General features: G+C 38.1%; 1 protein-coding gene across 2 annotated transcripts in view; it reads right to left on the minus strand.

The window, feature by feature from the left end:
- Positions 1-14,309, minus strand: part of ais (aramis) — a 91,493-nt gene that overhangs the window by 56,608 nt on the left and 20,576 nt on the right. For both annotated transcript variants that reach the window (XM_067159306.2, XM_067159305.2), the window contains exons 4-6: positions 13,152-13,303; positions 7,787-7,890; positions 1,597-1,669 (exon numbers count right to left, since the gene is read on the minus strand). In XM_067159306.2, coding sequence (XP_067015407.2) covers positions 1,597-1,669; positions 7,787-7,890; positions 13,152-13,303 — 329 coding nt within the window. The remainder of the gene's footprint in view (positions 1-1,596; positions 1,670-7,786; positions 7,891-13,151; positions 13,304-14,309) is intronic.

The raw sequence follows: 14,309 nt of genomic DNA on the forward strand, positions 1-14,309 counted from the left end.
TGTTTTTTCAGACAGCTCTTCCACATCCCTCAGCACCACCTTAGGATTTTTTTTTTTTTCATGTTGGAAACAAATGAACATCCCAACACTTTCCCATCAACATCATTCTGTTCACACTTGTTTCAGGAGAGCTGAGTTCTAGAAGTGTTCCACCTGGTTTTCTGTGAGGTGCATTCTTCAAATTGGAGGAAGGCTGAGAGCTTGCATAGGACCTATGATTGTGATGAGCGTTTTTCACATCTTCACTTGTCTTGCACTGAATTTCATGCTTGCTTCATAAATTTTATCTATATTCATGTCTTGCCACAACTTTCATTTTCACGCATGATGTTCCTAGTAAGACTAAAACTAGTTTCAACAAATATATGTGACTTTTTTTTAAGGTTACAACAAATTGTACTGAATAGGTGGAATCCTTCAGCTTTTGTTTTACATTGAACAACAACGGCATAATCATTCGCTAATTTCTTTACTGATTCTCCATTCTCAAACTTTTCGATTAATTTAAGCTTTTGTTTTAAAGATAAAAGCACCTTATTTCACTTCATAGCCATGACTGCTATCACAGAACACCAACAAAGAACTGAAATGAAATGGCGTATGGCTTTTAGTGCCGGGATGTGTGCGAGGACGTCGGCTCGCCAGGTGCAGGTCTTTTGATCTGACGCCCGTAGACCTGCGCGTCGTGATGAGTATGAAATGATGATGAAGACGACACATACACCTAGTCCCCGTGCCAGGGGAATTAACCAATTATGGTTAAAATTCCCGACCCTGCCAGGAATCGAACCCGGGACCCCTGTGACCAAAGGCCAGCACGCTAACCACTTAGCCATGGAGCTGGACAACAAAGAACTGATATACAGTACATCATTTAGTGTTTAATTCTTGAACAAAGCATGCTGCCAGCATACTTGCAGTCGAGAGCGTGCTCAAATTTCAAGCGCGCAGTTCACACGAATTCAAAATGCTGTGACAAAAATAAAGGAAATAAAATGAAAATACAAAAATCCTTGAGAGTGCACGGATAACTGGCAAACCAGATAATCTGCACCCGGATAATTGAGAGTTTGCCGTAAAACAATAGGCTGTTCATCAGGTTTCAATCTGTTTTAATTTTTTAGGAGATTTTTATTTCTACAGTGTAATCATAGGTCTAGGTCACAAAAGATGGAACAGTGGCAACAATACGATATTTAGTAAGAAAAGCAGGGAATTTTTTTTTTACAAGTTACTTTACGTTGCACCGACACAGATAGGTCTTATGGTGACGATGGGAGAGGAAATGGCTAGGAGTGGGAAGGAAGGAAGGAAGGAAGCGGCCGTGACCTTAATTAAGGTACAGCCCTAGCATTTGCCTGGTGTGAAAATAGGGAAACCACGGAAAACCATCTTCAGGGCTGCCGATAATGGGATTCAATCCCATTATCTCCAGAATACTGGATACTGGCTGCACTTAAGCGAGGTACAGCAGAGAAGAGTCTCTCAGTGAAGTCATTATAAGATGAAGAATACAGTAGGACAGCAGAGACATGGATGTTTTCATTTGTTGTCAATATTTGGAGACGAGACTTTAGTTACATAAAATAAACTCACTTGTTTAATGAGAGCACAGGAGGATCTTGTCGCAGCAGATACACGAGGCGATTTGGTGTAGTCACTAAAATATCTGAAATAAACAGAAATCATTAGTCAAACTGTAATATCAGCAACAACAAAAAAAATGTATTTTATTTTTATGAATAGTAATATAGTATGAAAACCAGACCCTTCCTAACATCGCTTACAAAAGCTAACCAAAATGAGACCAGGAAAAGGTCCGAAAAATGTAAAATAGAATTCAGCAATAAAATGAAGAAATACTGGGCCAACAGAAAAGATCAAGATAGGTACCAAGACGAAAGCAGCAGCCAAACCTACCATGAAGAACACCATAAGTAGTAACCATAAAAAACATCATCAACAGCAACAACAATAATACAGCTAAAGCACAAGCACTGTGGTCCTGAGGTGGCCCAAACAAGCTCAAAACAAAAAAGGTAATAAACCACATAACAGAAAATAACAGGAAGGTAAAAATAACGAAACAATTTAAATACCCAGGAGAAATTATAACATACAGCCTGGACGAGAAAATTCCATGCAAGAAAGAACTAATAAAATTATAAAAGCTCAAACATTAACATGGTCTCCATACCATAAAAGATGTCTATTGTACAAAACAAAATTTAAACATTACAAGACTGTGGTTCAAAAAGATGTGACACGCAATAGTGAAACTCTTTTTAAAGTCACTTAAAGAAACAGAATCGACAAAATCCTGGAAGTAGAGAGAAGAATAGCAAGAACAGGCATAAATAAAATATATCAAAAAGATGGACGGTGGTAGATACTGTCAAATGGATGGCGTACAGAGAACTGGAGCCCATCACAGATCCTGTATGGAAGAAGAGAATCTGGATTTTTTGTTTGTTACATTATGAGGACACCAGAAACCAGATCACCAAGAAAAATTCTAGAGAAACTCAAGAATCTGAAGCAACAAATAGGATGGATTAAGGAAATTAGACAGAATGTGGAAGAACTAGAAATAACTCTGGAAGATTAACAAAACAAAAAGTTTAAAGAAATTGAAAAATACGAAAATAAGATTTAAACCAAAAATAGACGACATACAATGAAAAGAGTATTTATAGACGAGGAACGACAGAAAATATCAGAACAAATGAAAAGGTACTGGGCAATTCAGAAAGAAAACTTATCAAATCAAATCCATCAGTCACTACTGATCTGCATTTAGGGCAGTCGCCCAGGTGGCAGATTCCCTATCTATTGTTTACCTAGTCTTTTCTTAAATAAATGCAACTAATTTGGAAATTTATTGAACATCTCCCTTGGTACGTTATTCAAATCCCAAACTCCACTTCCTATAAACAAATATTTGCCCCAATTTGTGCCCTTGAATTCCAACTTTATCTTCATATTGTGATCTTTTCTACTTTTACAGACACTACTCAAATTAATCTACTAATGTCATTCCATGCCATCCCTCCGCTGACAGCTCGGAACATACCACTTAGTTGAGCAGCTCGTCTTCTTTGCCCAAACTTTGCAACATTTTCGTAACGCTGCTCGTTTGTCGGAAATCACCCAGAACAAATTGAACTGCTTTTCTTTGGATTCTTTCCAGTTCTCGAAGGAAGTAGTTCTGGTGAGGGTCCCACACAGTGGAACCATACTCTATTTGGGGTCTTACCAGAGACTAACATGCCCTCCCTCTCCTTTACATCCTTACTACAACCCCTAAATACCCTCATAACCACGTGCAGAGATCTGTTCATCTTTCCTTATATTAACACCTAGGTACTTACAATGATTCTCATAAGGAACTACCACCCCATCAATGCAGTAATTAAAATTGAGAGGACTTCTCCTATTTGTGAAACTCACAACCAGAATTTAACCCCATTTATCATCATACCATTGCGTACTGTCCATCCCACAATATTATCGAGGTCATTTTGCAGTTGCTCACAATCTTGTAACTTATTTATGACTATGCAGAAAAACATCATCCGCAAAAATCCTTATCTCTGATTCCACTTCTTTACTCATATCATTTATTATATGTTTTGCTAGTTGCTTTACATCGCACTGACACAGATAGGTCTTATGGCGACGATGGGATAGGAAAGGCCTGGGAGTGGGAAGGAACCGGCCATGGCCTTAATTAAGGTACAGCCCCAGCATTTGCCTGGTGTGAAAATGGGAAACCACGGAAAACCATCTTCAGGGCTGCCGACAGTGGGATTCGAACCCACTATCTCCCGGATGCTCCTAACCGTACAGCCAACTCGCCCGGTCAAGAAAACATAAAGGTCCAATAATACTGCCTTGAGGAATTCCCCTCTTAATTATTAATAATAATGTTATTTGCTTTACGCTCCACTAACTACTTTTACGGTCGTCGGAGACGCCGAGGTGCCAGAATTTAGTCCCGCAGGAGTTCTTTTACGTCCCAGTAAATCTACCAACATGGGGCTGTCGTATTTGAGCACCTTCAAATACCACCGGACTGAGCCAGGATCGAACCTGCTAAGTTGGGGTTAGAAGGCCAGCGCCTTAACCGTCTGAGCCACTCAGCCCGGCCTCTCTTAATTATTACAGGGACAGATAAAGATTCGCCTACTCTAATTCTCTGAGTTCTGTTTTCGAGAAATAACTAATGTGATTACAGAGTATGACATTTGTTGACTTAATTCTGTCTAAGCCATCAAGTTTCGATGATGTTATTTGCTTTACGTCCCACTAACTACTCCTTTACGGTTTTCGGAGACGCCGAGGTGCCGGAATTTAGTCCCGCATGAGATCTTTTACGTGCCAGTAAATCTACCGACACGAGGCTGGCGTATTTGAGCACCTTCAAATACCACCGGACTGAGCCAGGATCGAAACTGCCAAGTTGGGGTCAGAAGGCCAGCGCCTCAACCGTCTGAGCCACTCAGCCCGGCCCATCAAGTTTCAGTATTGCGCGTGTGTAAAGAGAAGTGTGTTAGAACAAACACAAAAACTCAGTCCCCGTGCCAGGGGAATTAATCAGACAAGACTAAGATCTCGGACCCAGCCAGGAATCGAACCCTGACCCTCTGAACTGAAGGTCTTGATACTGACCAATCATCCATGGAGCCAGACATTTTTTTATTTGAGGGGAAGGATTGGTTCTCATTTTGGAAACATCCACCACAGCCAGTTTCCCACACAGGAGCTAATACCTGTTGCAGAGCTTCTCAACTGTGTACCAAAACAGAACCCCATTTCAGACCTAAACAAGTTTTTAAGTTCATTGTGGTTCTGTGCACGAAACGCTCTGGACAGCAGCCTGTGATGCTAATAACTTGAAACAGGAAGGAAGTCAAATTTACAACACTGTAGAGCACAAGTGGGCAATGAGAGAATGCTACTCCTTGAGCTTATGGCACGAGTGCGGGAAGAGATGACAGTTTGTGCAGTGAAGACTAGACAGCAATATGCGGAGTCAAAACACAAGAAACGCCACAGCAGTGTACGTGGATGACTAAATTATGTTTATTCAATACAATCGTACAGTTCGTTTGTTGTTGACTGTCTTCATGACCAACACTGATGAACTTGAGGACTGGGGGCTAAAAGCTGTCAGGAGGTCTATCCTCATTTCGAGACATATCATCGGAATAAAATTACTGACTTCAAGTCTGAATCATACTTATATTTTACGATTTGTAAGAATTATTTCTGAAGTTGTTCTTATACCTTTTTAAATGTTTTTGTAAAAAAAATTTTATTTTTTGCTAGGGGCTTTACGTCGCACCGACACTGATAGGTCTTATGGCGACGATGGGATAGGAAAGGCCTAGGAGTTGGAAGAAAGCAGCCGTGGCCCCAGCATTTGCCTGGTGTGAAAATGGGAAACCACGGAAAACCATTTTCAGGGCTGCCGATAGTGGGATTCGAACCTACTATCTCCCGGATGCAAGCTCACAGCTGCGCGCCTCTACGCGCACGGCCAACTCGCCCGTTTTTTTTTGTAAATTCTAACTTCACTAATTGATTTTTTAGAATTGTTTAAAATTGTAGATCCAATTTCACAATTATTTTCAATGTTTTGAGTTCTTTACAAACTATTTCTTTTTTAATCAATATTCACAGTACTGTGTATTCTTCACATTTGGAAAACCTCTAGGTGGAAGAATAATTATAATATAAAATTTAAAAAGGCTGTATTCCTAAAGAAGCTTTTATTTTGGCTAACTGTATTTTCATTACTACAGGGAGTAGACAAAGGACTATTTAGTTATCACATGTCAAAATAATTAATTTTGTTTCCTATGTATAATCTAACGAAATGAATATAATTAAACATTTACTTAGTACATGGCGTTTGTATACACCAGGGATGGCGAACCTATGCCACGCGTGTCACTAGGTGACACACGAACACAATTTCGGTGGCACGCCACATGAACATAATAATTGTTTTATATACGTCTTGTACTGCAGACAATACATATCTTACAGTACAGTGTTTCACAAGTAAGAAATAAATATCGAAAATCTAAATACTAGTTCCATTTGGACGTGCAATATAGCAACACTGATACACTGATAGGTCCGAAAGTCAAGTGAGGTAGTGTTGTTTTCTGGTGGTTTTGTATACGGACATCACAAACATGTTTTCAGTGCCGAAAAGAACAAAAAGAACAAAGGTGGTGACCGTACTTTTCAAAACCTCTGACAAGGGAATTTGGACTGATAGAAAGATGTGTTTCCTGTGTTTGAAAACAATGGTATCCCCCACATTTAATGTAAAGCTCAATTTCGAGACTAATCATTAAAATGTTTGTTCCATTTCAAATGAAGAAAGAAGCCAGTTCGTTTCACAAAATATCAAACATTACACAAAACTAACTAGTTCTTTTGTATCATCTTTCCGGCCAAGGAATAATATCAGTGCGGCTGTTTCCATCTGTCTCACTGCATAGTACAGCATGCATGGGAAACCGATTTCTCAAGGTGAGTTGGTGAAAGAAACTTTCTTATTGACGTCCGACACATTATTTGAAAACTTCCCTAACAAACAACTAATAATTAACAGAATTAAAGGAATGTCAGCCAGCTGAACTTTTGTCGAGGGTAGAATAATAAAAAATGAGTGTAGAAGTTTCCGAGCAATTGAAAGCTAATTTGGATAACTCCCACAAGTATGTTTTGATGCAAGCATGAATGTGACCTTATCAGCAAGGTTAGCTGTGATGAAGAAGAAATTAGTTTAATTGTTGAGCATACAAACTACAACATGGAAAGATAATGCTAATGGAGGAAGTGAAGTCCATTCGCAATATTACTATTTTTGATTTTTATACCTAATAATTTTTTTAACAATTTGCTTTACGTAGCACCGACACAGATACGGCGATGATGGGATGGGAGAGGTATACGAGTGGGAAGGAAATCGCCATGGCCTTAATTGAGGTACAAACCCACAGAACATGCAATCAAATATATTTACAAGATATATGTGTAATAAATAAATGAATCAGTAAATAAATAAATAAATAAATAAATAAATAAATAAATAAATAAATAAATAAATAAATAAATAACATATTATGAAACATAATGGGTCATTTAGAAAGGAAGTCGCTGGGAGGGGGGGAATGTTGTAGGTTGTAGACATTCCTTAATGGAAAACAAGTGGCACAGTAGACAGTTGAGAATAATAAACCAGACTTAAAATGGCAAACTAGTTGGAAAAGGTTCGCCATCCCTGGTATACACAATATAAAGTATTCTGTTTTCTCACCATAATCTAATGCACTGAATAGAATGAGACATTAGGCACATTAAAAGTGTTAAAAGTTTAAATTTGTTTAGATACACGCCCCTTCACTGGTTGTAAGTGAGAGCTGTGCAAGCAGCTGCTAGGCTGTACTCTGCTCCTTTTACCAGCCTGAGCTGGAGCAATGCTCATTGAGCTGAATTGTGCCCATCTTTGCTGTATAGCAATATCCATTACAAATTCTATCCTATTTTTTTAGTTGGAGATAGAAACCATCTCTGGAGTTGGAACAGTAAATTACCTCAAGTACTTTTAACAGTGGCATCGAACTCCGCTTTTTCCACGAACCTTGAATGTGGGCAGGCTGGCTATTGCAGGTCAGTGATCTATTTTCTGACAAGACAATTCCACTGATCTCTTTAACAGAGGAATCAAAAGAAAATTAAGATGATGCACAAACCTGAAGCTTACCAAATCTCTGCGATGACTGAGGACCGAACTTGTCCTTTGCATGATTAACTTTGCTGATGATGTGGATCCTCAAATTAGTGCCTTCAGCTAGCCTCAAACATTCCCTGAAAAATGCATTTCACACTATGACAGATGGTAACACAAAATAAAAAGATAACAGCAACAAAACAATGATGGTGGAGGTGATTATATTTTTGGAGGAAGTACAACTCGGCAACCAAACACTTGATACTAATCAGAAGAGAAACGAAAGAGTTTCGAGAATGAAGATATCGCAAAAATCGAGGGAAGGGTCATCATGAAGGGTATGAAAATTAAAGACATTCTAGAGCTCACTAACCAAATACTGTCAGAGTTGGAAGACAACATGAGTTATTCAAGGAAGGTCAGGTAAGAAAGATAAAAGTGAGGAGCCTGACAATGCCAGACTCAGCTACATAGCCCATGGTAACAAACCCAGTCTCCCCAGCCGAAAGCCCCTAGGGATCCCCGATTTAGCTGCCTCTAATGACAGTCAGCAGATACTGTGGGTTTATTCTACTCTCCCACACATAGCGGAAGACAAAGGGACAGGGGCCTATGAGAAGCATAATAAGATCAGACTAGCAGTTTCCCACTGGCTCCGCCCGCAATGTACAAAGTATGGTGTTGTTCGTTACTATCCTCACGGATGTATTTGCAAAGTTTCAAGTTAATGAAATAAAGCACATTATCTGCTGTGGTAACAGAATGTAATATTATGTCAACAAAACATTTGAAAATATATCACACACAGAAATTCAATTAAACGTCCCTTGGAACAACACTACGCGCTGAACTGTTAAAAAGTCCTTCGCAGATCTTTGTTACGGAGACAAATGTACTCATAACTTTTCTCAGAATCTACTAATTTAAGTAGTTATTACCTCAAAAGAAAGCGCTTGATCCACTGAGTGTTTTTAGATCAAAACAAACTGCGTACTTCATTTAGAACGAAAGATATGATTGCTTCAATGAGAAAAAATGTTGAAGAAATGAGACATCAAATTGAATGTGCACTCATAATTTTCCTCAGAATCAACCAATTTGAATAGTTAAGAGCTGAAATGAAAGAGCTTGATCCACTGAGTGTTCTTAGGCTAAAACGAACTCCGTACCTCAATTGGAATCAAAGATATGATTGCTTCAAAGAGACAAAAAATTGAAAAATCAAATAATTTGAGGAAGGCCGAAATTAAGTGATTTATAGTACCTGATAACAAATCTGTGCATGAATACATTTCAGTTTAAAAAAAATGAAGGAAATCGACCAGATAGAATGGCCAGACTGACTGACTTTAGTTTTCATAAAAAAATTTAATACTGTATATAGATAATGAAACTCTGCAGGTAAGAGTGTTTAGCATAAGCATAATCTCCTTATTATCTAAGACCCTTTATCATTGCTTAGAATTAAAACATTAGTTGCTGCAAATCTTAACATTTGAAAGTTTTTTGGTGTTCACTGAAAGTTGCTGCAGCTGTTCTTGCCTTCATGATAGAACTCACTTTAAAAGTAGTAGTCCCTTGCCTGCTCAGGCGCATGAAATGACACATGCTGCCTTACCACATTATAAACAAGAAGAACATCTACCTAGTACACTCATCATTAAGGTTTAAAAGTTGAAGATCTATACATGGCCTGAAAAAGACCTTAAAATACCCACACAAGAAAAGGGACGTAAAAATGAGACCCAAATGCATTCATAATTTTAGTTTTAATTACAAAATTAATTAAGGAATATAATGTTTAAAAATGCAAAATTCTGGCAGTATACAACACACAGTGCAAAAATAAATGTGTGAAATACTTTGTCTTTCAGATTGTTTCAGATGTTTAGATTAACATCATTTAAAAAAAGGAATTCCGTGTTTGTTAAAAAAAAAAGTACTTGCAGAATTTAGAATTAAATTCTTTTTCCACCTAGAATGAATTCAGCAAATCCGCAATGGACATCCTGGAGAAAGAAATCAAAATTAGTATAACTGGAATAATATCTGGCTTAACCACACTAGAAATACACAAATTGGAATTTGGAAACCTTACTTCAGTTGGCTTCGCAGCATACCGCAATAGTCATCTTCAGGTTCTTACATGTAAAGGATCGTCGGTTTTAAGACAGCACACTGCGAACCATCTAGAAAATTCTCTCCACATCAGCGGATGTTAGGGTTTATACTTGAAGCACATGAGATATTCCTCTTCAAAACCTATCACATCTAATTTTCTCTTTACCCCTGGGGTTTTTTCCAAGCACTAAGCTTCATTTTTTCATTTTCTCTCTTTTTAGATATGGTTCAAAAATATATGTATTTACTACAGAAAATAATATGTTTAAGGGGTGATGCATGAATTAATGATATATTCGAACTGACATTGGGCAGTAAAAATGTAGTCAAAAGAAGGTGAAGTTGCACAGAAAAAGCTGTTCAGATCTAAAAATGTAGTCAAAAGAAGCTGAAGTTGCACAGAAAAAGCTGTTAAGATCTAAAAACGTAGTCGAAAGAAGATGACGTTGCAACAACAACAACAAAAAAGCTGTTAAGATCTAAAAATGTAGTCAAAAGAAGGTGAAGTTGCAAAAAAAAAAAAAAAAAAAGAGGAAGCTGTTAAGATCTAAAAATGAGGCTAAAAAGGACCAAAGAACGTGCAAAAAGCTTTAAAAAAACAGATAAAGTCCACCATTTTCTGGCCTACAATGATCCAGAATTAACATATATTATGTGCGCCTCATTTTTGGACACTCAAGAAAAAAAAATATATTTTTCCTCAACTTCCGAGCCCTCCTCATCATATTTCAAAGACACAGCAGGATTGGTGGAACAGTTCTGTTTTAAATTGGGCTAGAATTCATCATAGAATGAGGAAGCATACAAAAAGCGACAGTTCATTTATAATAAGTTATAAGTTATAGATAAAAATTTGAAGGAGAAAATCGTATTATCGTCATAGCTGGATTACAAGTTTCTTAACAGCTTCAAGCAATCAAGACCATAGTTTTTAATAAATTTTCAACATTTGACTTCATTCATATAATAATGGGGTCATTTTATAAAAACTTGTACGCTGGACATCCCACAGCTGATGCAGCAGTGTCGTACTTGTAGTAATGACTCATAAATAAATCAACGGATAATCATTACAACGGTCTATCTACTTCAGAGAGACTGCTGTATACGCCCACAGAGTTTTAATGATTTCTGACGTCAACACTGCTGAGTATTGCATACTTACAATTGGATGTATATCTCGCTCGTAATATTACGGGCACAGCAGAGTAGTGGTAATTCTCTGCAATCGCAAGATTGCGAGTGCAGCAGACCAATTATACCATTTTTGTTTCTCTTTTAGGTTTTTTCTTCTAATTTTTCTAAAAATCATGAATTAGTTTCGACAGACTGAAGAACAGAATGGTTATGGATTAACTGAGTCTAAACTGAAAAGAGTGGTGGTGGTGGTGGTGGTGATTATTCTTTTAAGCGGAAGTACAATTAGGAAACCATTCTCTGTATAACACTAATCAGAGAGGTAATATGGAAGAGACCTGACGCTTTGAAGAATGAAGGTATCAATGACTCATAAATAAATCAACGGATAATCATTACAACGGTCTATCTACTTCAGAGAGACTGCTGTATACGCCCACAGAGTTTTAATGATTTCTGACGTCAACACTGCTGAGTATTGCATACTTACAATTGGATGTATATCTCGCTCGTAATATTACGGGCACAGCAGAGTAGTGGTAATTCTCTGCAATCGCAAGATTGCAAGTGCAGCAGACCAATTATACCATTTTTGTTTCTCTTTTAGGTTTTTTCTTCTAATTTTTCTAAAAATCATGAATTAGTTTCGACAGACTGAAGAACAGAATGGTTATGGATTAACTGAGTCTAAACTGAAAAGAGTGGTGGTGGTGGTGGTGGTGATTATTCTTTTAAGCGGAAGTACAATTAGGAAACCATTCTCTGTATAACACTAATCAGAGAGGTAATATGGAAGAGACCTGACGCTTTGAAGAATGAAGGTATCGGCCAAAGAAACACAAGGGCAACAAAGGGAATAAAAATGAAAGACCCCCTAGGTCTCGATACCTAATACCGACTGGTTCACAAAAGAATAAGAGTTGACCATGGGAGGTCAGACAGGATAGAAACGGCACCCAATACAACAAATGAAGATGCGGAGCACATTTGTCCTTCTGTATTTTCACATTTGTTCTTCTTTTCATTACCCGTCATTGAGTTTCTCCTATTATCTGTTCCTATCTTTCTGCATACATTATGGCCTGATTTTTCACTTGTTTGTTCCTTGTAGATTAATAAAGAAGATTGAAAGTGTGAATACCTTTAAATGAAAATAATGGAAGACAAATATGACGAGGAAAAACATGGATTTACAATAGAGGAACCACAGACCTAATTTTTTCACTTAGGCAGTTAATGGAAAAGTTTTGGAAAAAAAGGGAAGGACTTAATAATAGTGTTTCTGGATTTGGAAGAAGCCTATGATAGTGTTGAGAGAGGAAAAATATGGGAATGTTTAGAAAACATCATCCCAGAAGCACTAATTTAAAAAGTTCAGATGCTGTATGATGGTTGTAGTGTGCAAGTAGGAGATGGAAGATCTCAGTGGTTTAAAACAAGGAGAGGTGTCCGAGAAGGGAATTCTCTTGCCATTTGGGAAGAAAATGAGAGGGTTGTTCAGAGGAGATTGAATCATTGGAAAACCAAGTTAACTGTGAGCAAGAGCAAAACAGTGGTAATGAAAGTTAGCAGGACTAATACACCTCACCCTCAAGGGAAGGAAGAAAGAATGTGTGAATACCTTTAAATATCTGGGGATTATGAAATATCAAATGATGGAATGCCAAGAACGAAGTGTTAAGCAGAGTGCAAAAAGGACCAACTTCTTCCATCAAGTACGGAGTATCTCAGAGGGCTAAACAGACCCTGTTTAAGACTTATTCTCCTGCCCATCATGATATACAGTCTGGAGAGTTGCATCATGCATAGCTTGTGAAATGAAGTTCCTTATATCAACTGTACAGAAAACAAGGAAGGTCAGAATCAGGAATGATCAGATACAAAAAGACCTGGCCATGGAAGAAAGGCTGAAGTGGTTAGGACACGTTAAGCGGATGCAGGCAAACTCAAACTCCAAAGTATTTTAAAAAGATTGTTCTGAGGTGAAGACCTATTGGATGCCCTAGAAAAAAGACCTAGATAAGAGAGGAGAAATATAAAGAGACCTTTATAAATGGAGGCACATTATTCAAAAACATCCTACCCGGGTCGCTGGAAGAAATTCATGATGATGATGATGAATGTTCCTTGTTATACAAACCGATAGGTCTGCTTTGCCAGTTCCCTGGTTGGACTCACTATCACAGCTCTGAAACCTCTCTTTCGTGGCCCTTTCAATTGATGGATCACTGGTACCAGGAATGCTGCTGTTTTCCCAGATCCTGTAGGTGCACACGCCAGCAACTGTCGGCTCTAAAAATAACAGCAGACCAATATCCTCAGTATATTTTAACTTCAGTCAGAAGCAGAAACAAAATACAGAAAATTACTCAGTCCAGGGATAATATTTGAAACATATTTAAAATTTGTTGTGAGATGGACAGCAGGTAAATGGGATGAAAAGTATGTTTCACCAAGAGGAAAAGTCCTCTCAGTTTTAATTATAGTACTGATGGGAAGAAAGTCAAATTTTTTTTTACAACTGGCTTTATGTCACACTGACACAGATAGGTCTTATGGCGATGAAGTGATAGGAAAGGGCTAGGAGTGGGAAGGAAGCGGCCTTGGCCTTAATTGAGGTACAGTCTCAGCAGTTACCTGCTGTGAAAATGGGAAACAACAGAAAACCATTTTCAGTACTGCCGATAGTGAGGTGTGAACCCACTATCTCCCAAACATTGAGAATAAAGTCAGTCATGGTGTAGCGGTATAATTATGGGGACTATGTGGAATTACCGATACACCAGAAATCGATTTGTGTGGAATTTAAAAGAAAAAGGGAAAGGAAATTATTGTTTAACTTTGCCCAATGTAACGCAGCTCTGCGATGGCTAACTGTTGTACATTTAAGGTTCTTATTGGTGTAAATTGTAATATAATAGTGGGATGACCCCTCACCATTGGATATTCCGTGGAGCTTTGTTGTTATGAAGTTGGTATTGGTTGGCGTGCCACTTGACTGTTTTCCATGGTGCGCCCTGGCATAAGCTACTAGTACAGTGGTTGTCGTGGGCCAGATTCGCTTGAGAAAAAATTGCCAGCAACGATTGGTGTGTGTATTCACACCATCCTAATAGGTGTTTTCGACTCAGGTTGAATTAATATTAGGGGTGGGTGGTTGATACTATTATTCGTGTGCAGTTCTTATTTTAAAGGTTTTAAAGTGACCGTTCCTTTCACCATCGAAGCATGCCGCAATACCTGGATATAATGTTGCCACGGTCGTAAGTTTTAAAATCTTACATTGTGAAAAGTCCTC

The sequence above is a fragment of the Anabrus simplex genome, chromosome X (assembly GCF_040414725.1).
Source record: "Anabrus simplex isolate iqAnaSimp1 chromosome X, ASM4041472v1, whole genome shotgun sequence".
Lineage (NCBI taxonomy): Eukaryota > Metazoa > Arthropoda > Insecta > Orthoptera > Tettigoniidae > Anabrus > Anabrus simplex.